Genomic DNA, 23,874 nt, shown 5'->3' with positions numbered 1-23,874 from the left:
GTGTGTGGTGGGCGCTGACTCTCTGTCTGCCTCCAAGATGGAGTTGGACCAGTTTCAGACTGGGGTAGAGATTGAATCATGTAAAAGGTATAAATCACTAACACCTGGTCCAAGAGGTCTGAGGAGGTCAGAGAGGATTTTTTTTTTCTGATTTCTTTCTCCCTTATTGGCTCTGGGTTTTTTTCCCTCGGCATTTTTGCCACTCCCAAGAGACAATACATTGGGAGAAGGTGAGGGAAGGGAGTGAGAGAGAAAGGAAGTGTTTGGTCAGGATGCTGAGGCCATCGTGGTGGTGGGAATCTGGAACTCACTGCCTGAAAGGGTGGTAGAGGCAGAAACCCTCATAACATTTAAGAAGTATTTGGATGTGCACTTGCGATGCCCTGGCATACAAGGCTATGGGCCTAGTGCTGGAAAACAGGATTAGAATAGTTAAGTACTTGTTTGACTGGCGCAGACTTGATGGGCCGAAGGGCCTTTTTCTGTGCTGTGGACCTCCATGACCTCTATCGTGAGTGTTGGGTAGGCTTGGTGGGCCAGCTGGTCTTTCCCCACTGGCCAATTTTGTATGTTCACAGTGACCCATCAGTGAATGAGACGACACCCCCACACCCCCGTCCCCTGTCCCCGTCACTCTCTCACTGACCTTTCTTTTATCTCTTTCCAGCTGCAAGCATAAAATGTATCTGGAGAAGTTGCCAAACACCAGTATCATCATCCCTTTCCACAATGAGGGTTGGTCGTCACTGCTGCGGACAGTGCACAGTGTCATCAGCCGTTCGCCAGACCAGCTGGTAGCAGAGATCATTCTTGTGGATGACTTCAGCGACAGAGGTAAGCAAGGGCGCCTGCAGTGAGTGACCTCTTTCCCCCGCCCCAGTGTTTGCCGAGTTCATTGCATCCTTGTTGTGTTCGATCTGATTATTTCCAGCGCTTCGCTGGCTTGTCAACCCTCTCTTCGGCTTGTAACATCTGCTGCATATTTTAAAATGCTGCTGTGACGGAGGCAAATCTTTTTCTCTAAGAGTTCACTGACCTGATAGAAAATGCAGTCGTGGGATAGTGCAGTTTGCTAGATAACATAAAGAGAAGATAGCACAGAGTTTTGCATCAACACATTCAAGGGCACATTCAGGTCACACAAGTCAACAAGATAGAGGCAATATCCATCTTTACCAAAGAATACCTTAGCAAGTGGAATATTTGCACAGTGGCTAATACCTTGATTATTTGACGATACATCAGGGCCCATTTTTGTATAATTATCATATAATAACCACCCAAATTTATTGGAATAGGGAATCTCACACTATGCCCCATTAGTTAAGAATTTTCCCTCACCGTCAGCTGGATAATGTTTTGCTCCGGAACTTTCTGGAAGTGTGAGCTGGTAAGAAGGACGACGGAACATCTGGGACCTCAGTGAACAGCCGGACCAACAATGTATCTCTTCAACCAATGTGAGTTAAAGACTGAGAAAGAAGAAGAGGCAAAATGAAGAAAGAATTCAGGGGGAATTAGAGTCAAAACATGTTAAGAAAGGGGAATCAAGAGAGGGAAAGAAAGATTGGATGAAGAGAGAGAAAAGAAAGAAACAGACAGGGAAATAAGTCGACATTAACTTGACATTTCAGGAATCTCTAAGAACAGGTTACTACCTGCAGGAATGAGGGTCCACAGTTTCACTTGTTTGCTTTCTGGGTGGGAGAGATTGAATGGAAGAACATTAATCTCCTCATTCAAATGGTCCTTAACTCATAAATACCATCTCTAATTCTCTGCAGCACTTGGACTTTGTTTCAACACGGCAGTTTCTTGACATTCATGGGGAGGTCAAGGGTGACCACCTGCGCTGTTTTAAAATTCTCTGTATTTTGACTTCCATCATCTGCCCAGATCCAGAAGGATAGCGATCTGAAGTCCCAAAATTTTGTTCTTGTTCAAGTGCCATAGCAGGACCCCAAAAATGAGAATGAAGGCAGAAGCAATAAAATTTACTGAAGAGATCCTGTAATGAGCCAATGGCTCACAAGAAGTTCCTGGGGAACATGTTGGGGATCAGTTGGGAAGCAGGGTAATGAGTATACAGATAATAAAATTTTCAGAACAACAACTAATCTATGAAACATCTAGTGTATCTTATTTCACTCTCGCTTCAGTCGTGATTTTAAAATGACCTGAGTTTTAACCTTTCTACTTGACACGTTTGCTGGTTCAGAAAAGTGACTGCTCCTTCTTTTGGATGCCGAGTGGAGGGTGTAGTTGGTTTCCATTGGTGAGCCCGCTCCATTTTTATACAGAGCCACATAGAAAGCCAATGCAAAGGATTGGCTACCCACTTTCACATTGCTGAAATAGCTTCTCCATGTTTGCATGTCACTGGTATAAGGGACCCACAATATAGAACACAACCAGTAGAGGGAGAGCAGGCCTTCCTTCAAGAACTGCACTCGTGGTATAAAAGCACCTATGATGTTATGACATATTTGCCATTGTTCAAGAGTCTCAACATCTTTCCTGTCTTGCCCAATTGGAAGCTTAAAGTTACTTGGCCAGTGTCTTCCCATGAGACTTGAAGAGGGAGTCTTAAGTCACCTAATTATTTATTTACTGATGACAAGTTAAAAACTGCAAGTATTATTTTTCCAGCGATCCACTAAATTAGAGCTGAGTTGTTCGGAGATGATATCAGGAAGTATTTTTTCATGCAAGCATAATGGAAATCTGGAACTCTCTGTCCCAGAAAGCTGTTGAGGCTGATAGTGGGTGGGGATGGCAGGGCCAATTGAAAATTTCAAAAACTAAGATAGATTTTTGTTAGGTGAGGGTATTAAGGGACATAGGACCAAATTGGGTTAATGGAGTTAAGATACAGATCAATTCAAAGGGCTGAATAACCTCCCCCTGTTCCTATGTTCCTAACATTTATACCCTAGAGATATTTCAATTCTGACTGGGAAGTTGCATTTGTAGAAAGTGTGAGGGCCTGTAATGTTGGAGACTACCTCCGGTTCATGAGTAACATTGTAAAATTACCCATTACACATTGTTCTGAGTAAAAATGAACATACTTCACTGAAGAAAATGGAAAAGGAAATTAGAGATTGCAGGTTGTAACCGCTTGGGGCCTATTCATGGTCTGAAAATCAGAGCAGATCATGGGGTATCAGTTAAGCTCTATGTAAGGTTTTGCTATTTAAATTCAGACTATCGAGGTGTCAAAAGTTGAAGTGCCCCTGGCAAATTGCTAAGCTGCTTCACAAATATAAATATCAGAAGCCTGATGTTCCTCATTTGGAAAAAGTATTATGCTACCATAAAAAGTGCACCAGTCATTCAAAGGGATAGCGCTTCAATTTTCCAGTTAATTAGTTTTGACCGGGCAAGGGATTTGCAGGAGCTGCTTTTTGACCGGAAGATAATGCATCGAATTTTATGTACAACTGAGGAAAATTCTCATTTGCAGAAGACTTTACTGCTTATGGAATCTTCAACGAGATTCTTCCATCTTCTCTCCACTGGCCAAAGGGAATGTGGTGTTGATTTCCATGTTGTGTATTTGTTTGCCATCTTATCATTACCAGCTCTTCCACTACAATGAGCTTCCCAATGAGCTACTCTGAGTGCTAATTATTGGAAAATACAGCACCTATCGAGGCTCTTTCATCTCTGAACTAACATGCTGTGGTCCTGAGCACTTTTAGCTTTATGCCATGTTGAAAGCAAACGCGAGCTCAAAATAGTCCACTGCAGTGAAGACTCAAAGGATTTCTGTGCTACAAACCTCACCCAAAAATTTACATGAGCCAAGGTTTACAGTTCAAACCAGCCTTCTCCAATGAAACAGAAGGAAAACTTTTAAAACATGTCTTTTTTTCCTAAAATCATGCAACAAGGTTCTTTAAGACCAACTCTGCATAGAGGCACATTCACACACATGCAAACATGCACACAGACATACACGCATGTATGCACATGCAGACACATATGCACATGCAAGCGCAGGCCAGAAAGTGTTGAATTGTTTGAACACCCTTGCATAATACACAGAATATGTTGGGCAGAAGATAGCGTGAGAAAGGAACGTCCATATATTACATCCTTGGCTGTACTTTGTATGGTTAGTGAGGTTTGTGAGCTACACATGCCCAGCAATATTGGTCTTACTGTTAAGTCAATACCAATAAACAGCCCTAACATTTGAGTTTTGTTACACCCAAATAATACATGGAAATAGAAGGTTATGTCAGGCGATCTGACCATAAGGGATAGTAAGAATTTCCAGATGAGACAAGGTCAAGGTCCATCAAGTTCACCTTCTATCATCCTGTTTGTCACAACGATAATGGATTGAATAATCATAATGAGTCTACAATAGGCCCAGACATGAGTAAAGGAAGACAGCTCAATTTTAAAATTCTCATCCTTGTTTCCCAATTGCTCCATGGCCTCACCCCTCCCTATATCTTAAATTCCTTCAAGGCCTGCAGTCCTCCGAGATATCTGCGCCCCTCTAATTCTGACCCCTTGGTTTTAATTATTTCACCATTGGTCTTCAGTGGAGTGCTGTTTTTTGGCTGCAGTAGAGAATTTCAGTTGGAGTTTGGTCACTGAAGGGGTTTAAGGATTAAATTAACAGTTAAATTCTACCTAAAGTTTAGTCTTTCTTTATTATGCAATTAACTAAAAGTTGCTGTTAGGGTTAGAAGAAGGTGAGTTTTAGCCCAGCCTTAAAACAGGGCTCAAACAGGCTCTGCTTGTGGCTGCAAGTAGTTAATTAGATAACTGGCTTAATCAGGCTTCCAGAAGCTAGGTTTAGAGAGTATAAAAGTAGGCTATTTTATAGTGCTGACTTTGTATTCACTGGAGTGCTGTTTTTGGCTGCAGAAGAGAGCTTCAGTTGGAGTTTGGTGACTGAGGGAGCTCGATGACAAGGGAGAAGGTGCTCCTTTCTTTATCTATCTTTTGTCAGAAAGAAAATAAGGGAAATATAGGGCCAATATAATAAAGTTATTTAAATAATTCAAAGTAGAACAAAGTTAACGTAAGTGAAGTAGAGTTAAGATGTGGCAGGGCAGCTCAATCATGCAGAATGTGTGTCCTGTAATATGTGAGAAGACATGGACGTTATCGGTGTCCTAGATGACCACATGTGCAGGAACTGCTGTCAGCTGCAGAACCTTGAGCTCTGGGTTTCAAGGCTGTAGCGGCAGCTGGGGTCACTGTGGCACATCCACGAGACTCAGAGCTAAGTGGATAGCACGTTCAGAGAGGTGGTCACACCGCAGTTTAAGGGCCTGGAGACAGAGAGGGAATGGGAGACCACCAGGCAATCCAAGAGAAGTATGCAGATAGTGCAGGATTCCCTTGGGGTCCCACTCACAAATTGGTTTTCTGTTTTGGAAGCTGGTGAGAGTACTGATTGATCAGAGGAGTGCAGTCAGAGCCAAGTTTGTGGCACCATGGTCGGCTTGGCTGTACAGGAGGGGTGGAAGAAGAAAGGAAGATCTATAGTGATAGGGGATTCATTGGTTAAGGGAACAGACAGGCGTTTCTGTAACCGTAGATGTGACTCCAGGATGGTATGTTGCCTCCCTGGTGCCAGGGTCAAGGATGTCACAGAACGGCTGCAGGACATTCTTCTGTGGGGAGGATGATCAACCAGATGCCGTGGTCCACATTGTTACCAATGACTTAGGTAGGAAGGGGGATGTGGTCCTGCAACCAGAATTTAGGCAGCTAGGTAGAAAATTAACAAGCAGGACCTCTAAAGTAGTAATCCCCAGATTACAACCAGTGCCACGTGCCAGTGAGGACAGAAGTGGGAGAATAAGGCAGATGAATGCATGGCTGGAAAGATGGTGCAGGAGGGAGGGCTTTAGATTCCTGGGACACTGGGACTGGCTCTGGGGGAGATGGCACCTGTAGAAGCCGGACGGGTAATATCTGAACAGAGCCAGAACTGAACGGGATTCACCTAGTTCTGTTGAAGGGTCATGAGGACTCGAAACGTCAACTCTTTTCTTCTCCGCTGATGCTGCCAGACCTGCTGAGTTTTTCCAGGTAATTCTGTTTTTGTTTTGGATTTCCAGCATCTGCAGTTTTTTGTTTTTATCAGAACTGAGTTCCTTGTGGGGCGTTTTGCTAGTGCTGTTGGGAGGGCTTTAAACTAACTCGGCAAGGGTTGGTAACCAAGGGAAAATATTAGAGAGGAATACCAGGGTGCACAAAATACCGAGAGGGATAGATAGCACTAGTATAGTGAATCGTACGTTAATAGATAAATTCGGGGTAAGGGAGAAAGTAACAAAATCTAAATCAGGGTTACTATGCATGTATGTGAGTGCACAGAGTATAGTAAATAAGGTTGGAGAGTTTAGGTGCAAATTGCTATTTGGAAATATGATGTTGTGGCAATAACAGAGACCTGGCTCAAGGAAGGGCAGAACTGGGTGTTAAATATTCCCTGGTACAAGGTGTTCAGAAGAGATAGGAAAGGAAGGAAAGGAGTAGAGATGTTGGTATTGGCTAAGGATAACAATGAGCAGTGCTGAAGAAAGAGGATGTCCAAATGGTTTCAAGGACAGAATCAATTTGGCTAGAGCTAAGGAACAAAAAGGTGCAATTACATTACTCAGTGTAGCCTATAGACTGCCAAATAGTGAGAAGGATGTAGCAGAACAAATCTACAGGGAAATTGCAGAGAGATGCAGGCATTGTGGTGCAGTTATAATGGGGGACTTTAATTACCCGAATGTAGACTGGGTCAGTGGTTGTGTAAAGGGCAGAGAGGGGTAAAATGTTCCTAGATTGTGTTCAGGATAATTTTCTATGGCAGTATGTGTCCAATCCAACAGGAAAAGACGCACTGTCGGACCTGGTTCTTGGAAATGAGGCAGGCCAAGTAGATCGTGTCAGTGGGGGAACATTTCGGAGTCAGTGATCATTATATTTTAGGATGATGATAGAAAAGGACTACAGGCAATCCAGAGTAAAAATAATTAACTGGACAAGAACTGAATTTGATGGGGCAAGAACTGAGCTGGGCCAGATAGACTGGAACGAAAGAGGGCAGGAAAAACTGTAGCTGATCAATGGGCTACCTTCAAAAATAATTGGTTCGGGCACAGTCAAGGTATATTCCATTGAGAGGGAAAGGTAGGGCAAACAAATCCAGAGTTTCTTGGATGCTAAAGGAGATTGAAATTAAGATAAAGAAGAAAAAGTGTGCTTATGACAGGTCAGGTAGAAAATACAATTGAGAACCAAGAGGAATACAGAAGGCTCAGAGGGGAAGTGAAAAAGCATATTAGAGAAGCGAAGATGGGGTATGAGAAAAGACTGGCAGCCAACATAAAGGGAAATCCCAAAGTCTTCTATTGGCATATAAATAGTAAAAGGGTAGTAAAAGGAGGAGTAGGGCTGATTAGGGACCTAAAAGGGAATTTGCACATGGACAAAGGGGCCATGGCTGAGGTATTAAATGAATACTTTGCATCCGTCTTTACCAAGGAGGCAGATGCTACCCAGGCCATGGTGACAGATGAGGAAACTCTGTCACCATAAGGGTTCAAAATTGATCAGGAGGAAGTGTTGAATAGACTGTTGGTACTTAAATTTGGCAAGGCACCAGGGTCAGATGAGATGCATACAAGGTTATGAAAGAAGTGAGGGTGGAAATTGTAGGGGCACTTCCCATAACATTTCAGTCTTCCCTAGGCTCGGGAATGGTGCCAGAGGACTGGAGAATTGCAAACATTATGCCCTTGTTCAAAAAAGGTTGTTAGGATAAGCCCAGCAATTACAGACCAGTCACTTTAACTTCAGTGGTGGGCAAGATTCTAGAAACAATTATTTAGGATAGAATTAGTAGTCAGATAGAAAAATATGGGTTGATAAGGAGGAGCCAGCATGAATTTCTAAAGGGCAAATTGTGTTTGACTAACTTGCTGGAGTTTTTTGAGGAGGTAACATGAAAGGTCGATGAAGGTAATGCTGTTGATGTGGTATACATGGACTTTGAAAAGTCATTTGACACAGTGCCACACAACAGACCTGAGAGAAAAGTTATTGCTCATGAAATAAAAGGGACAGTAGCAACATGAATACAAAATTGGCTGAAAAATAGGAAGCAGAGAGTAATTGTCAATGGATATTTTTCGGGCTAGAGGAAGGTTTGTAGTGGAGTTCCCCATGGGTCAGTATTGGGACCCTTGCTTTTCTTGATATATATTAATGATCTAGATCTTGGTGTGTAGGGGACAATTTCAAAGTTCGCAGATGAAACAAAGCTTAGGAATGTTGTGAAATGCAAGGAGGATGGTGTGGAACTTGAAGAGGACATAGACAAGGTGGTGGAGTGGGCAGATAGGTGGCAGATGAAGTTCAATGTGCAGAAGTGTGAGGTGATGCATAGGAAGAACATGGACAGATAAAATAAAATAAGTGGTGAAATTTTGAAAGGGGTGCAGGAGCAAAAGGACTTGGGTGTATATGTGCATAGATCATTGAAGGTGGCAGGACAGGTGGTGGGAGCAGTTAATAAAGCATATAGTATCCTGGGCTTTATTAATAGGGGCATATTAAGCAGAGTACAAGAGCAGGGGGGTTATGCTGAATTTATATGAGACACTTGTTAGATCTCGTCTGGAATATCGTGTACAGTTCTGGACACCATATTATAGGACGGATGTGAACACATTGGAGAAAGTGCAGAAGAGGTTTACAAGAATGGTTCCAGGGATGAGAAACTTCAGCTATGAGGATAGATTGGAGAGGCTGGGACTGTTCTCTTTGGAGAGAAGAAGGCTGAGAGGAGAATTGATAGAGATGTTCAAAATTATGAGGGGGCTGGACAGAGTAGATAGGGAGAAGCTGTTCCCACTCGTAAAAGGATCAAGAACGAGAGGACACAGATTTAAAGTGATTTGCAAAAGAAACAAGTGTGACATGAGAAAAAACTTTTTCACACAACAAGTGATTCGGGTCTGGAATGCACTGCCTGGAAGTGTGGTGGAGGCAGGTTCAACCAAGACATTCAAGAGGGCATTAGATGATTACTTGCATAGAAACAGTGTGCAAGGGTGTTTGGAAAAGGCAGGGCAATGGCACTGGAGAGCCAGTGTAGACATGATGGACCGAATGGCCTCCTTTTGTGCCGTTAAGATTCCATGATTCCTTCAGCTGCTTATGGGCCCCAAAGTCTGGAATTCCCTCGCTAAACCTCTCTGCCTCTCTACCTTGTTTTCTTCATTTAAGTCTTCCCTTAAAACCTACCCCTTTGACAAAGCTTTTGGCCATCTGTCCTATTTTCACCTTCCGTGATTCAGCCTCAAACTTTGAATGCTCTTGTGAAGTGCTTTGGGATGTTTTGTTGTGTTAAAGGATCTATATAAGTATAAGCTTTTTTTTTTTACTGGGATCCAGGAATGCGAAAATTTTATGAGAGCAGAGGGGGGAGTGGGGTGGGGAGGGGTGGTGTAGGAAGGAGGTAGAAGAGGAGGAAACATAATTTCACCTCACACAAGTGATTTAGACACTCTCTGGCATGGGACCAGGAAATAGATACCCTGTGCAATGCAAATATAATTGAAAGACAGGCCTCCTCAATTTAGCAATGCCACAAAACTAATTAAGTTAACTCTTGGGCACTTGTTCACCATCAATTTCGGGTTCTAATTTGGATAGGTTCATTGGAAGAAATTGATTGAGGCAATCAGCTAGATAGCTCGTTTCTTAAGATGCCACATAAGGTCAGAGAAATGATGTTAAAAAAGCTGAACGTGAGTGAAAATGTGATATCCTGAGGTTGACGAGAAGGATCAATTGCTGAGATCAGTTAGTGATCGACTGATTAATTGTGACGCTTGAAGGCACTCTTCTCCCTAACACCATATAGGGAACCAAAGGGGAAAAATGGATACCCTTAGGAGCATAATTACTCGTTAACCCATAAACACACTTAGCTCATTACCCTGGAAAAGTAGAACAGATAACTTAACAGTGACAAAGTACTAATTAGATTAGTTCACAAAAAAATTATAAAGGAAATAGGGCACTTAACAATATGTGGCCTCTGTCTGCAATTTAATTGTTTACAGGTCAGCCTCCCAGTAGCTATTTAGGGATAGGTTATAGTGTAGGATAATACGTGTTATATTTCATGGGGTTCCTGTTTATTAGCTAAAGGAAGAGATAACTGAAGAAGCTGAGAACGGGTTCATCTCAAGGCTGTGACTTCAAATGGTTTCTAATTAATTTGACAATCCTAATTAAAGCCATGTACCTGCTAAATATGTAATTCATCATAGAATAATAGAATAATACAGCACTGATGGAGTCAATTTGTCCCATCCAGTCTGTGCAGGCTTTTTTACATCTGAACATACAAATTAGAGCAGGAGTAGGCCACTCGGCCCTTCAAGCCTGCTCCACCATTCGATAAGATCGTGGCTGATCTGATTGTGACCTCAAACCCACATCCCTATCTACCTCTAAAAACCTTTCACCCCCTTGACACTCAAGAATCTATCTAGCTTTGCCTTAAAAATATTCAAAGACTCTGCCTCCACTGCCTTTTGAGGAAGAGAGTTCCAAAGACTCACGACCCTCTGAGAGAAAAAAACTTCTCCTCATCTCTGTCTTAAATGAGAGATCCCTTATTTTTAAAGTGACCCCTAGTTCTAGATTCTCCCACAAGAGGAAACATCCTCTCCACATCCACCCTGTCATGACTCCTCATGATCTTAAAAGTTTCAATCAAGTTGCCTCTTACTCTTCTACATTCCAGTGATACAAGCCTAACTTGTCCAACCTTTTCTCCTAAGACAACCGGCCCATTCCTGGTATTAGCCTAGTAAACCTTCTCTGAACTGCTTCTAACACATTTACATCTTTCCTTAAATCTCTTTCCTTAGATCATTTTTCCTTCAATCACCGAAAGTATTTAAAAAGGAGGTAGATAGATTTTTGAAATATCAGGGTGTTGAGGGTTATGAGGAGCTGGCACGATAGAGGAGATGAGGCCTGGGTCAGATCAGCTATGATTTTATTGAATCGTGGAGCAGGCTTGAGGGCCGAATGGCCTAGACCTGCTCCTATTTTTTATGTTCTTATGTTCTTATATAAGGAGACCAGTACTGTACACAATACTCCAGATGTGGTCTCACCAGTGCCCTGTACAGCTAAAGCATAATCTCCATACTTTTGTAATCAATACCCCTCACAATAAATTATAATATTCTATTAGCTTTCCTAATTACTTGCTGTACCTGCATACTAGCCTTTTGTGATTCTAGGAAACCCAGATCCCTCTGATTCTCAGAGCTCTGTAATCTCTCACCATTTAGATAATATGCTTCTTTCTTGTCCTTCCTGTCAAAATGACAATTTCAAATTTGCCCACATTATACTCCATTTGCCAGATCTTTGCCCACTCACTTACCTATCTATGTTCCTTTGTAGCCTCCTTATGTCCTCTTTACAATTTACTTTCCTACTTTGTATCATCAGCAAATTTAGCAACCATTCCTTTGGACCCTTCATCCAAGTCATTTATATAAATTGTAAAAAGTTGAGACCTTAGCACTGATCCCTGTGGCACACCACTCGTCACATCCTGAAAACCAGGAAATGTGCCACTTATGCCAACTTTCTGCTTCCTGTTAGCTAGCCAATCTTCTATCCATGCCAGTATGTTACCCCCTACACCATGAGATTTTATTTCCCACAATAATCTTTGATGTGGCACTTTATCAAATGCCTTCTGGAAATCTAAGTACAGTACATCCGCCGGTTCCCCTTTATCCACAACACAGAATCCTTCAAAGAACTCCAATAAATTGGTTAAACATGATTTCGCTTTCACAAAACCTTGAATTTGTCTAAGTGCTCTGCTATAATATCTTTAACAATGGCTTCTAACATTTTCCCTGTGACAGATGTTAAGCTAACTGGCCTGTAGTTTACTGCTTTCTGTCTCCCTCCCTTTTTGAATAAAGGATTTACATTTGCCATTTTCCAATCTAATGGAACCTTCCCCGAACCTAGAGAAATTTGGAAAATTAAAACTAGCACATCCATTATCTCACTTGCCACTTCCTTCAAGACCTTAGGGTGAAGTCCATTCAGACCTGGGGATTTGTCAGTCCGCGGCCCCAACAACTTGCTCAATACCGCTTCCCTGGTGATTGTAATTTTCCTCCCTCCTTTCCATTTCCTGATTTACAGCTATTTCTGGGATATTACTTGTGTCCTCTGTCGTGACGAGCGAAGCAAAATACCTGGTTAATTCATCTGCCGTCTTCCTACTTTCCATTATCAATTCCCCAGACGCACTTTCTATAGGACCAACACTCACTCTAACTTTCCTTATTTAAGTATCCATAGGAACTCTTACTGCCCGTTTTTATATTACTAGCTAGCTTTGTCTTGTGCTCTAATTTTTCCTTCCTTATTCATTTTTTTGTTATTCTTTGCTGTTCTTTATATTCTTTCCCATCTTCTGACCTGCCACCTGTCTTTGTGTAATTATATACTTTTTCTTTTAAGTTTGATGCTGTCTTTAACTTTTTTAGTTAATCACGGAAGGTGGGCCCTTCCCTTGGAATTTTTCTTTTTCATTGGAATGTACATATTCTGTGTATTCTGAAATATCCCTTTAAGTGTCTGCCACTGAACTTCTATTGACCTTAACCTCATTTGCTTGTTCATCTTAGCTAGCTCTGCTTTCATGCCCTCATAATTGCCCTTATTTAAGTTTAAAATACTAATTTTAGAAGCACTCTTTTCTTCCTCAAAATGAATGTAAAATTCAGTCATATTATGCTTGCTGCTACCTAAGGATACTTTCACTATGAGGTTATCAATTAATCCTATCTTGTTGTTCAATACAGCCTGCTCTCTGGTTGGCTCCAGAACGTGCTGTTCTCAGAAGCTACCTCAGAAACATTCTATGAACTCTTCATCTCTGCTACCTTTGCCCATCTGATTTTTCCAGCCTGTATGTAGGCTAAAATCCCCCATGGTTACTGAAGAACAATCCTTACTCCGATTCCCAATTTTTACCCATATCCCTGCAATTTTACTCCTTCAAATTTTTATCCAGTTGCCTTTTGAAGGCTCCTATGGAACCTGTTTTAACCACCGTTTCAGACAGTGGAATCCTAACTATGCATTACATAAAAATTGTCTTACCTCTTGTCGCCTCTGGTTCTTTTGCCAATCATTTTAAATCGCTATCCTCTTGATATCAATCTTTCAGTTTTTATAAGCAGCTTTTCTTTATTTTGCTGTATCTAAATCCTCCTTTTAGCTCACACTTCCTGCAGCTTACAGCTGTGAAACTTTTTCAGCTGAAGAGTGCAAGGTCACACCACGAGATGTCCCACTGCAAAAAGTTCTGGGCCGATAGTTTAACACGTTGTGTATCCTGTCCTCCTGGGGACCAGCGAGATCACACAAATATGGGCTGAGATTTTCTGCAACAAGGCATCTCGCAGCTAGTTAGACATTTTCCTGCATCAAAAAATTTTTGCTCTCTAACTTGCTGGATATTGCTGCAATGGGAGCGACAGGGCATTTGAGACCTCTGCAAATGGCAGGATCAAGTTCTAACTCCTTAACAATTGAAATGTAAATGTTGAGAGATAAGTAGAATGACAGAGAAAGCCTGTGAAAGGAAATACAGGAGCGAAAAAAAGAGAGGAAAACATATTGGGATAAAAAAAAAGAGAAAAAGAGACAGAAAGGAAAAGTAAGAAAATAATTACATTTAATATCTGACATCTTTAAATCTCCAACAATAATTCACTGCCAGGAGGAATGAGACTACACTATCTGAGACAGAGAGGTTGATTGGCAGTCATTAACATTTATCACATTGTTTTCATCGCTAATTACTAGACTTGACTTTCTGTGGTGAGTGTAATGGAGAATTAATATTCATATGCAGCATTTTCATTAAATTCATGGGGAAGCTAATGGTGGGATGCCATGTGGTGAATCTAATGGAATGGTGCATATCACATGTGATTTATGATTCACTTTTCCTCGCCACAAGCTCCTGGACAATTTGCATTATTAATGTGCATCCTTAAAACACTGTTCTATTCCACATGGCACAAGGGAGGCGTGCTGCTGGAATGGTGTCCCATCCGCCCTCTCAGGTAGAAATAAGAGGGCCCATGCCACTGTTTTGAACAAGAGCAGAGCAGTTCTCCTCAGTGTCCCGGCTAATATTTTATTCTTCAGACAACATCACTTAAACAGATTACCTGGTCACTATCACATTATATTTCTGGGAGCTTGCTGTACATAAATTGGCTCCCACATTTCCAATATTGCAACAGTGGCTACATTTTTTAATTGTTATTTCAATGACTGTGAAGCACTTTGGGACACCCTAAGCTTGTGAGAGTCACTATATAAATGTAATGTTGTTCTTTTTTTCTTCCATTTGGTTGAAACTCAGCCCTAAAGGTAACAGAAAAAGAAAATCACTGAAGTCCTACCTGACCATTGTTGTGCATCATTGCATTGTACAGGACATCTACTTTAGATCAGATGTTTCAGTGTAATGCAAGCATTTGTGGAGAATTTGTTTTTAATCGAACTACAATGTGGCTATGGTAGTGGGACAGAAAAACCCTGAATTGACACCAAACAAATAAAAAGGTACAGTGGAATAAGGTGAATAAGAATTTTAATAAGGTATAATTCAAATATATCAAACAAAATCTAGCCCAGCTGGTGCCACAGTCCAGTGAACAGTAGTCTACGCTCAGGTGGCATGGCAACCCAGAACCTGACGCAATCACTTCATACTCCTCAGTCTGCTCCCTGCGGTGCTTAAAGAGCGATTTAAATGAACCTTAAAGAATTGTTCTTTCAGCTCTCCTTCATCGTGACATTTAAGAGGCAGCACCAGCAACGGAAAGTAATGGTGTTGCACAGTACATTTATTAAGTGTGCTGGAGTGCCATAAAGGTTGCTTCCCAGGACACCGTTCCCCAGTAGGAGGCTGCCCATTCTTTGCCCTGCAGGACTAGCACAGAAGGTGACTTTTTTTAAACAGATATTGGCAGTGACAGGAGCTCATTAAAGATTCCTGGGTTCTAAAAGCAGGTTTTTTAAGATTATAAATTCAGGAAGTAAAAGAAACATGCACAGACGTATGTCTACAATCCTAATTGGCGACTGAAACAAGATTTTGCAATGTTGCTGCTGGAGAATGTGCTGTTTTCTTTTCAATGATTTATCGGCGATTGGCTTAGAAATTTGTGACTTTTTTTTTTCAGTCATAAAACAGGCGCCTAAGACCACCTGTTGCAGGAAACAATCCCTGGGCACCTCTTTTCCTGCCTTTATCAATATGGTCAGTGGTACACTCTCTCATGTGGAATGAGTGCATCCATGATATTGGGAAATGCAGAAATAGAACTAACCGCTCATTTTAAAAATTCTTTCATGGGAAGCGGATATTGCTGACAAGGTGAGCATTTGTTTCCCATCCTTAGTTGCCCTTGAGAAGGTGGTGCTGAGCCATGTTCTTAAACCACTGCATCCAGTGTAGCTACGCTCACAGTGTTGTTAGAAAGGGAGCTCTGGGATTTTGATCCCGGAACAGTGAAGGAACGACAATATAGTTTCAAGTCAGAAAAGGCTTGTGGTTTGGTGGGGAGTTTTCAGGTGGTGGTGTTCCCATTCGTCTACTGCTCTTGTCCTACTAGGTATTAGAGGTTGTGGGTTTAGGATGTGCTTTCGAAGGAGCCTTGGTGAGTTGCTGAAGTGCATCTTGTAGATGGTACACACTGCTATCACTGTGTCTCAATGTTGGATGAATGCTTGGCTGAGCTCCAAGAATGGTTAATGGACATGGCCTGGCAGTAGTTTGCTTAAACAGTTGCAAAGGGGGCTGCAAGGGTTATTTGGTTAGCATCTTCATTATCTTGTAATAACTTTATATTTCTTTGAAACAGTTTTTCAGCACCTGTGTGTTTATTTGGACAAAATTAGAGGTTTTCACAATGGGAATTTGACTAACTGTGTTTGATTGACAATTTAATGAGAAGGTAAGAGGTGCAATTGTTTTCCAAGGGATTTTTAAATGACTGTTTTTTATTTTCATGAGCATTTCAAAGTTTTGCCACTATTACATGACTCATTGTTTGCTTACCTATTGCATACTGGGTGAGTGAGCATAGAGGGGGAATGAGGGCATGAAAGGAGCATGGAGGAATGGAGGAGGCATGGACATGGGAGATACAGGGGGCATGAAGCAGGCATGGTAGATGGAGTGTGTAATGGTTGGATGGAAGAGGCTTGGTAGATGTGAGGGGGAAAGGAGGGGCATGGTGGGCGGAGGGCATAGGGGATATGAAGTGGCATGGAGGGGGCATGGGAGTTGGGTGGTAGGGGTGAAAGGATGAGGGCTAGAAGGCCTAACAACCATGAATACAACTGGGCTGTTATTCCAGTAAGCAGAGATGGGCCTTCCAATCTACTGGCCTCACGATTCACCCACTTCCATTGCCGCCTTGGGCCTTCCTTCAGAGGCAGCTGGCCCTTATCCAGCCCATGCACACACCACCTGATACAAGAGTAGTAGTTCCAGGGAATGTTCCCGACTCCGGTTACCCATCTCCTTGACAAAAACCTGGCTGATGTCTCCCTGGATCAGATGCATGTCTCTCTGATCCCTGCCAGTTTGGTGAGAAATATGCAGCTTCCAATTTCCCTTCACTTTCTGTCAGCAAAATGCCTCAGCTTCAGGCTGCACCTTGGAAGCATGGAATTTGTGCGGAACTGTGGGCATTAATGTGTGTGCATTCATGTGTGTGTGTGCACCTGTGTGTGTGTGCACCTGTGTGTGTGTGCACATGTGTGCGTGTGTTTTAAGTGTTCCAGGCCGAGTGTTAATAGGTGGATTTCATCCTTTCATGGATTTCCTTACAAATTTATCATGGGGAATTGGCTCGGTAGCAAAGCACTGAGGTGGATATCTAAATTCGTACATTTAGACGTAAATCTTCCGATCAGAGTGGGAACTGCTGTGTGTGGCGCTGATCAAGCAGAAAACTACCCACTTACCTGGATATGTGTAAAAAGGACCAGACTTCCGATCCTCGATGCAGGAGAACTCCCTTAGTGCAGGAATCCACACAAAGACCAGTGAAGGCAATCAGCCCAGAAGATGCACCCCCTTTCTACAGCATGAGCCGCTGTAAGGTAAGATTAAACGCCCAGTATGAATGTTAGTGAATGGATAGAGTGGGTGAGATGGTTAGAGTGGGTAGAGTGACAGGTGAGTTAGGTGGTAGGTGGGTGGGGTGGTAGGATGGTAGGGCGATAGGTGGGTCAGGGGGTAAGTCAGGGGTTAGTCAGGTTGTGAGGGCCAGTCAGGTGGGGTTGGGGGTGGGAGTCAGGGCTTAATTGGGGAGTGGGTAGTCAGGGAGTCAGTGTGGGTAGTCGGAGGGAGGGGTCACAGTGAGTGATTGGGGGTGTTAGTTGTGCTGTTACCCAGGAGTTACACTAGGATTTTCATGTCTATTTCCTGGATAACCATCCAACTAAGTAAGTCAGAACTGTCCATAATCCCTGACTCTAGCTAAGAGTAAGAGAATTGTTCGGAGGTGTCTCAGAAAAGAGGGGAATTGCCCACTCGAAGTTCAGATTCCTGGAGAATTCCCCTGTTTCCTGGCATCCCTTGGAAGTTCCACCGTGCATCTTGTGGGGTGGGGGGTGGTGGGTGGGTGGTATGTCCGATCTCCGACGATATGGAGACCCAAAGATCTGGGCCATATATTAGAAGGAGGCTGTATAGTTTGCTTATAACCCGTCCACAGGATGTGGACAGTGCTGCCGACGTCAGCATTTATTGCCCATCTTTGTGCAGCCAAGTGGTTTGGTCGGCCACTTCGGAGGGCGGTCAACCACATTGTTGTGGGTCCGGAGTCGCTTATGGGCCAGCGCAAGAAGGAGGCAGATTTCCTTCCCTGCAGGACATTCGTGAACCCAGTGGGTTTCTGCATCGATCCAGAGCTTCATGATTACATTATCAATACTGAAACAGTGTTATTTTTTAAATTCCAGGGCTCTTCAATTAAATTCACGAGCTGCTACGGTGGGTTTTGAACTTACATCTCTGCATTGTTAGCTTAAGCTTCTGGAATATTCGTCCAGCAATGCAACCACTGTTCCACCATCACCCTCTTTCCTTAAGAGCTTAGGTTGACCACCGCTCTTCATTGTGTTTTCCGCCCCTCATTCCTCAGTCAGCAGAACCTATGGTGCCACTTTCTGGCCAGGATTTTCTGGCCCTGTCACGGGTGGGACCCACTGCGGGCAAGGTGACCCCCCCCAGCCAGAAGCCCATTGGCTTGTGGTGGGACCGGAAGGTCCCTGGGGGCAGGTGCAGAAAATCCCTCACCAACCCCCCGCACCCCCCCCCCCCACCCGTTTCTCCTGTTTCTGCTTTAGTTGTATCAGCATCACGGACTAATACCTGTGTTCTGCCAACATTTATATGGGCAGCACTAGCTAAACCAGGCATGATGATGAAAGCTTTTAAATGGAAATAATCTAAATCTAATAATCTAATTTGCCCTGCTGGCGTCACTTCTCTTTATAAGGGGAAAAAAAAAACATTTGCAGCTCGTTTAGCTGCAAAATTTGGGGGCTGTGGAACTGGCAGCTGTTGTCACCTAGAATGGTTAAAGCGATCACAGAATTGTATATGTTGCAGTGCCACAGTATCATGTCGCTCTTTTTGGAATAAATTAGAATGAGGTCTTCCTGTGCTATTAATAAAGTCACCTTTGCAAGAATGTGACGCACTGTAGGTACTGGAAGAACTGTAACATCCTCACCTTTAAGACAGTGCTTTTAATTCAAGCACAATGGAAGACAGTTTCATCTACCATTAAAGCTACGTTATGCAGTGGCCTGTCAGAATTGTGCATTAAATTGCATATATTTATACCACAAATTCTGCATTTCTGAGTCTAATTGGATCCTTGTGCCTGCTTGAGGTGAGCTTTGGAACAGTTAATTTGACAGGTTTTCTACATTTGATGGCATTTTATAGCTAATAGCAACCAATTTTAATGGTTTCATTGTGCGAATGAATGTCATTATTATGCTACGGCCTGGTTTTTCATTTTAATATGCATCCAATGGCATTAGAGTTATTACTGCTACTGAGGAAGGTTAATCATGGTATGACAATGCAACAGGTATCGAAACACACCACTGAGTCATACTGCACATCAAGTCATCACTTGTGATTTATTTTTGTCAGTGTACAATACAGTATCGAGGGGTCCTTATTAAAACAGAAGGCTCCTCTGTCAAACAATCGTAATTGTCAACGCCAAATATCACATCTATGTAGGGATTCAGCTAATTGAGCAGTTTTAACAACCTGGAGAACTAAAGCAACTGCAAGTGCATTTACAATTAATGGCCAGCAGCTCAATTTAGATGCGTTACAACATCAGAGTTGATTCCAAGAGGGATTTGATTGAGCAGTCCATAAGCCGAAAAATTTGCTTCCAGCTTTGACCTTAGTCGTTAATCCCAGATTTCAGCAAAAAGGGTTTGTGATTATCTTGCGTACTGTATGGGAAGGCTGATATTAAAAGGTGTATTGAATTAAAATATATTTGTCTGTTTTAGTTAAAATTTTCTGATGGTGCCTTTTTTTGCTGATTTTAAATGGCTATCTATCGAATTAGCAGTTTGCAGCAGTTTTACAGCAGTCAGATTTATGAAATGTGAATTGGGCTGCATGAACTGCAGAAAACTAACCGATTGTGTCACTCCTGAAATGTTTTAATACTTATATTTATATCATGTGTAAACTCCCTTCCTAACCGCACTGCAGGTGTACCTACGCCGCATAGACTGCAGCGGTTCAAGAAGGCAGCTCACCACCACCTTCTCAAGGGCAACTAGGGATGGGCAATAAATGCTAGCCCAGCCAGCGATGCCCATATCCTGCCTGTGGATCAATTAAAAAAAAAGAGTTACTCTCAAAATACCTACGGTTACCTGGGCAAATGTGGTGTTCTTGACCATTCTACAACAGCCCATTGACAATTAATTGACACAATGCTTATAAAAGCAGTTGTGCAGCAATAAATAAAATCAAAGACACATGTTATAATGCTGTGGAGCAAAGTCTTTATGATAAACCCACATCCTGTAGTACTGCAAGAAGCTATTAATTGCAAGCAAAAGAAATCCTATGATTTTGTGTAACGCTTCCATAGAAAGTTAGAAAATTCCAAAGTATCAATGACATCCTGATGTGGTAACAATTTGTAGTCCATCGAGATAACTGTGCCCTGAGTGTCCAATTGGAACATATTTACCCTGGGTGCCTTTATTATTCCATCAACTCCAGCATTACCAGTAAGGTGTTCTTCCTTCCATAAAGTCGGAATCCAAAATTACTCACTGGGAATATTGGTGGAGCAAATGCTTGACATATATGTCCAAAATGCCTCTCTCTGCTCTGCTCTAACCCATTTAATTCAACTAGGTTTACACTCCACTAATCAGCAGGAGAATCAGTTAAAAGTAATAAACATTTTTTTTATGCTCAGTCGTGGATTATGAGCACCACAGGCAAGGCCAACATTTATTGACCATTTCTAATTGCCCTGAATTAGGTAGTGGTGGGTGAGTTGCCTTTCCTCTAATTGCCCCGAGGAAGGGGCTGGTGAGCTGCCTCGTTGAACTGCTGCAGTCCATGTTGTTACAATTCCCCTAGATACCGTTAGATTTAAAAAAGCGATAGAAATTTCCAGGGACTGACTCAAAGGATCACATGGCAAGATTTCAACTTTTAAGGCTTTTACTGTAACAAAAAAAATTGAAATTGACATCAGCTAACATTATGTAGTAGGCAACTAAACTTCAGAAAAGGTATTCCTTGTGAACTTGTGAACATGACCGGAAACCCCATACTACATTTATACTTTACACTGCACTCTCAGCAGAAATGTAGCCTTCTGGATTGAAATCCAAACCCCTCCCCGGCATTTCAGCAGGCTTGCTTCTCCCTGCCAGATCACAGTGAGTCTTCCAGTGTCCTTTTTAAAAAAATTCTCCATCACTCAATATTCTGAACATAATTGAATGGACTTCCAGCCATAAGGTCCACTTTGGTGAATCTTTGGTTCTTCATTCTCAAAAAGCCCCATCTTCTTTCTATACAGGGAGCTTATTCTTAAAAGCATCCTACTTTCTTAGCTGTAGCTTCTTTGCTTTGAAAATGTAGCAGCATCGCTCACTCTCTCTCCAGGATCCCTGCATCTATAAGTCTTGCAACGGTAAGGTCAACTGTCCCCTCCTTTGTATACAGGTGTTAAAGTTTGCACCTTTCTCAATAGGTTTTGATCTGGGCCCCTGACCCCATGGCAACTAAGTCACACGTACTTGTCTCCATGCAAAACTAGTATGAAGTCTCATTGCTTGGCTCTGGGTCCACTGCTCCATTTTACCTTGCATTAAACAATACAGTTTAAAGATAGCCATCTTATAAAGCTTCACATTTGTAACATTGCGATGTATGTAGACTCAGTGTTAGGGAAGGAGTTCCAGGTTTTTGATCCAGCAACAGTGAAGGAATGCAATATCACATCAGACTGGTGTGCGGCTTGGAGGAGAACTTGCAGGTGATGATATTCCCATGCATCTGCTGCCCTTGTACTTCTAGGTGGTAGAGGTCATGGGCTGGAAGGTGCTGCTGAAGGAGGCCTGGCGAGCTGCTGCAGTGCATTTTGAATGCTGGAGTCTCACAGGCTAATTTGAGGGTCCAGAGATATGTAACTACTACTACTACCATATTCCTTCATTGTAAAGATCCAATGAATTAACTAAACAACCTCATTTATTGGATTCCAGAAGTATGATTCATATTTTACATCAGCAAATCAATTCTGGCACAAATAAAAGATTAAAAAAAATGTTTTACATTAAATGTTGTAACTAATGAAGGAACATTAGGAGGGATGTTTGAAGCATTTCATAAAAACACTTCCGTAATTACATTTTTTCTCTATGATAACCAATGATCTTTCTTAATGCTGACTGCAAATCGAAGACATCTTTCTGTATGTGTATACATGCCCTGGAGAGATGTAATATATCAATGACCAGAAAAGAAATTTAGCACAGAAGCAACTACATAATCAGATAAAAAGATGCACACCAGAATCTTTATATCAGATAGATTGCAACTCACTGATAATGTATTTTCATTCCCCCCTCAAAATATTTCACACAATTTAATTTAAAAGCAAATTGAATAATCAGGAAGTATCAATATTTGTTTCTATCCCTTTTTAAGCTCTGAGCAAATTGGGCCTATATTCTCTCGAGTGTACCAAAGTAAGAGGCAAACTCACTGAAACGTAGGGCAGAATGTTGCATTGGCTGGGCAGGGTGCACGCCCGACCTGAATGAGCGTAAAACGATGCGCGATGATGTCGGACGAGCATCCTGACTCCATCGCGCACTCGCGCGATATTTCGCTTGGCCGGCGCGCCTGGGAGTCGGCAGCGTGCCCGCCTACAATCAACAGGCCGATGAGGGCCATCAAAGATCTATTTAAATGAAATTTTGCGCTGCCCATCCAACTTTCCAGATGGTGGGCAGGTGAAAATGCCCAAGTGGCCTTTGGATTTTTTTTTTTGCAGGATGAGGATTCGACCGGTCATTAAAAAATAAATTTTTTAATTTTTCAAACTGATTTCTAACATGTCCCTGCTCGTGTGACGGTGAAGGAATGACGATAGCGTGAGACGGCGAAACATGAGGGGGCACGTCATTAACACTGTAAAAATATTTTTTTACTTTCAAAAACCTTCATCTCCCTGAGGCAGCTCTGTGCCTGAGGGAGCTTTTCCTACGAGTACCCGCACCCATGTGCGAACTTCCGAGCTTATCCCCCTCCCCCCACCGCAACACCTCCCCCCCCCGACCCCCCCCCCCCCCCCACAGAGGCAGCGCTGAGTGTGTGTTTCACGCCGGGCTGGCCTTAATTGGCCCGACAGCGTGAAATTGCAGCCAGGGCCCTGATCGCGGGCAGCGGTTGCTTCCACGGCCTCTCCTGGGTCTGTCTGCCACCCGACCAGGGCAAAATTCTACCCGTGCTGTTTCCTGGAGGAGCTTGTTGGGGGTGGACGCCGAGAGATTGTTTCAGCTGATCGGGGAAACTAAAACACAGGGTGGCGGTGGGGGGGGGCACAGCCTCAGGGGAAAGGGCTGATTATTTAGGACTGAGATGAGGGGAGGTTTCTTCACTCAAAAGCATTGTGAACCCTTGAAATTCTCTGGCCCAGCGGATTATGGTGGCCCCATTGTTAAATACGTTTAAGCCTGGGATAGACTTTGGTGTCTGAGGGAATGAGGGAACATAGGGAGCAGGCGGGAAAGTGCAGGTTAAACTCAGGATCAGCCAGAATCATACTGAATGGCAGATCCAGTTCAGCAGGCCGTATGTTACATCTGTCTCTTGCGCTTTTCCTATGCCAGCAAAATGGCTGTCACAAAATTAGAGGATCGTTAGGGGCAGAAGTTCCCGCTCGGCGCGCCCCACCTGCTCGAGCGTGGAACGACGCACGTTGGCGTCGGCCGGGCGTGCCAATGGTAACGCCCAGTCGCGCGATAGTTCAGTCGGGTGGGTGCGCACCAGAGTCGGCAGCACGTCCGCCGACAACTAAAAGCCCTGTAAGGCCGCTAAATAATCAACTAAGTGACATTTTTTCCCGCTAACTGTTGGCGGGCAGGTGAAAAGGCCGAGCGGCCTTTGCAATTCTTTGGAAACCTCACCCATGGGCGGGATGAGATTTCCAGAAGTGAGTAAAA

The 23,874-nt window shown here is 42.8% G+C and overlaps 1 protein-coding gene across 2 annotated transcripts in view; it reads left to right on the top strand.

Moving 5' to 3' along the window:
• galntl6 (polypeptide N-acetylgalactosaminyltransferase like 6) overlaps nucleotides 1-23,874 on the top strand; it is a 1,468,073-nt gene that overhangs the window by 546,329 nt on the left and 897,870 nt on the right. For both annotated transcript variants that reach the window (XM_041186365.1, XM_041186364.1), the window contains one exon: nucleotides 668-834. In XM_041186365.1, the coding sequence (XP_041042299.1) occupies nucleotides 668-834 (167 nt within the window). The remainder of the gene's footprint in view (nucleotides 1-667; nucleotides 835-23,874) is intronic.

This window comes from Carcharodon carcharias, chromosome 4 (assembly GCF_017639515.1).
Source record: "Carcharodon carcharias isolate sCarCar2 chromosome 4, sCarCar2.pri, whole genome shotgun sequence".
In the NCBI taxonomy this organism is placed as follows: Eukaryota; Metazoa; Chordata; class Chondrichthyes; order Lamniformes; family Lamnidae; genus Carcharodon; species Carcharodon carcharias.
This window is presented reverse-complemented; position numbering and strand designations above follow the sequence as displayed.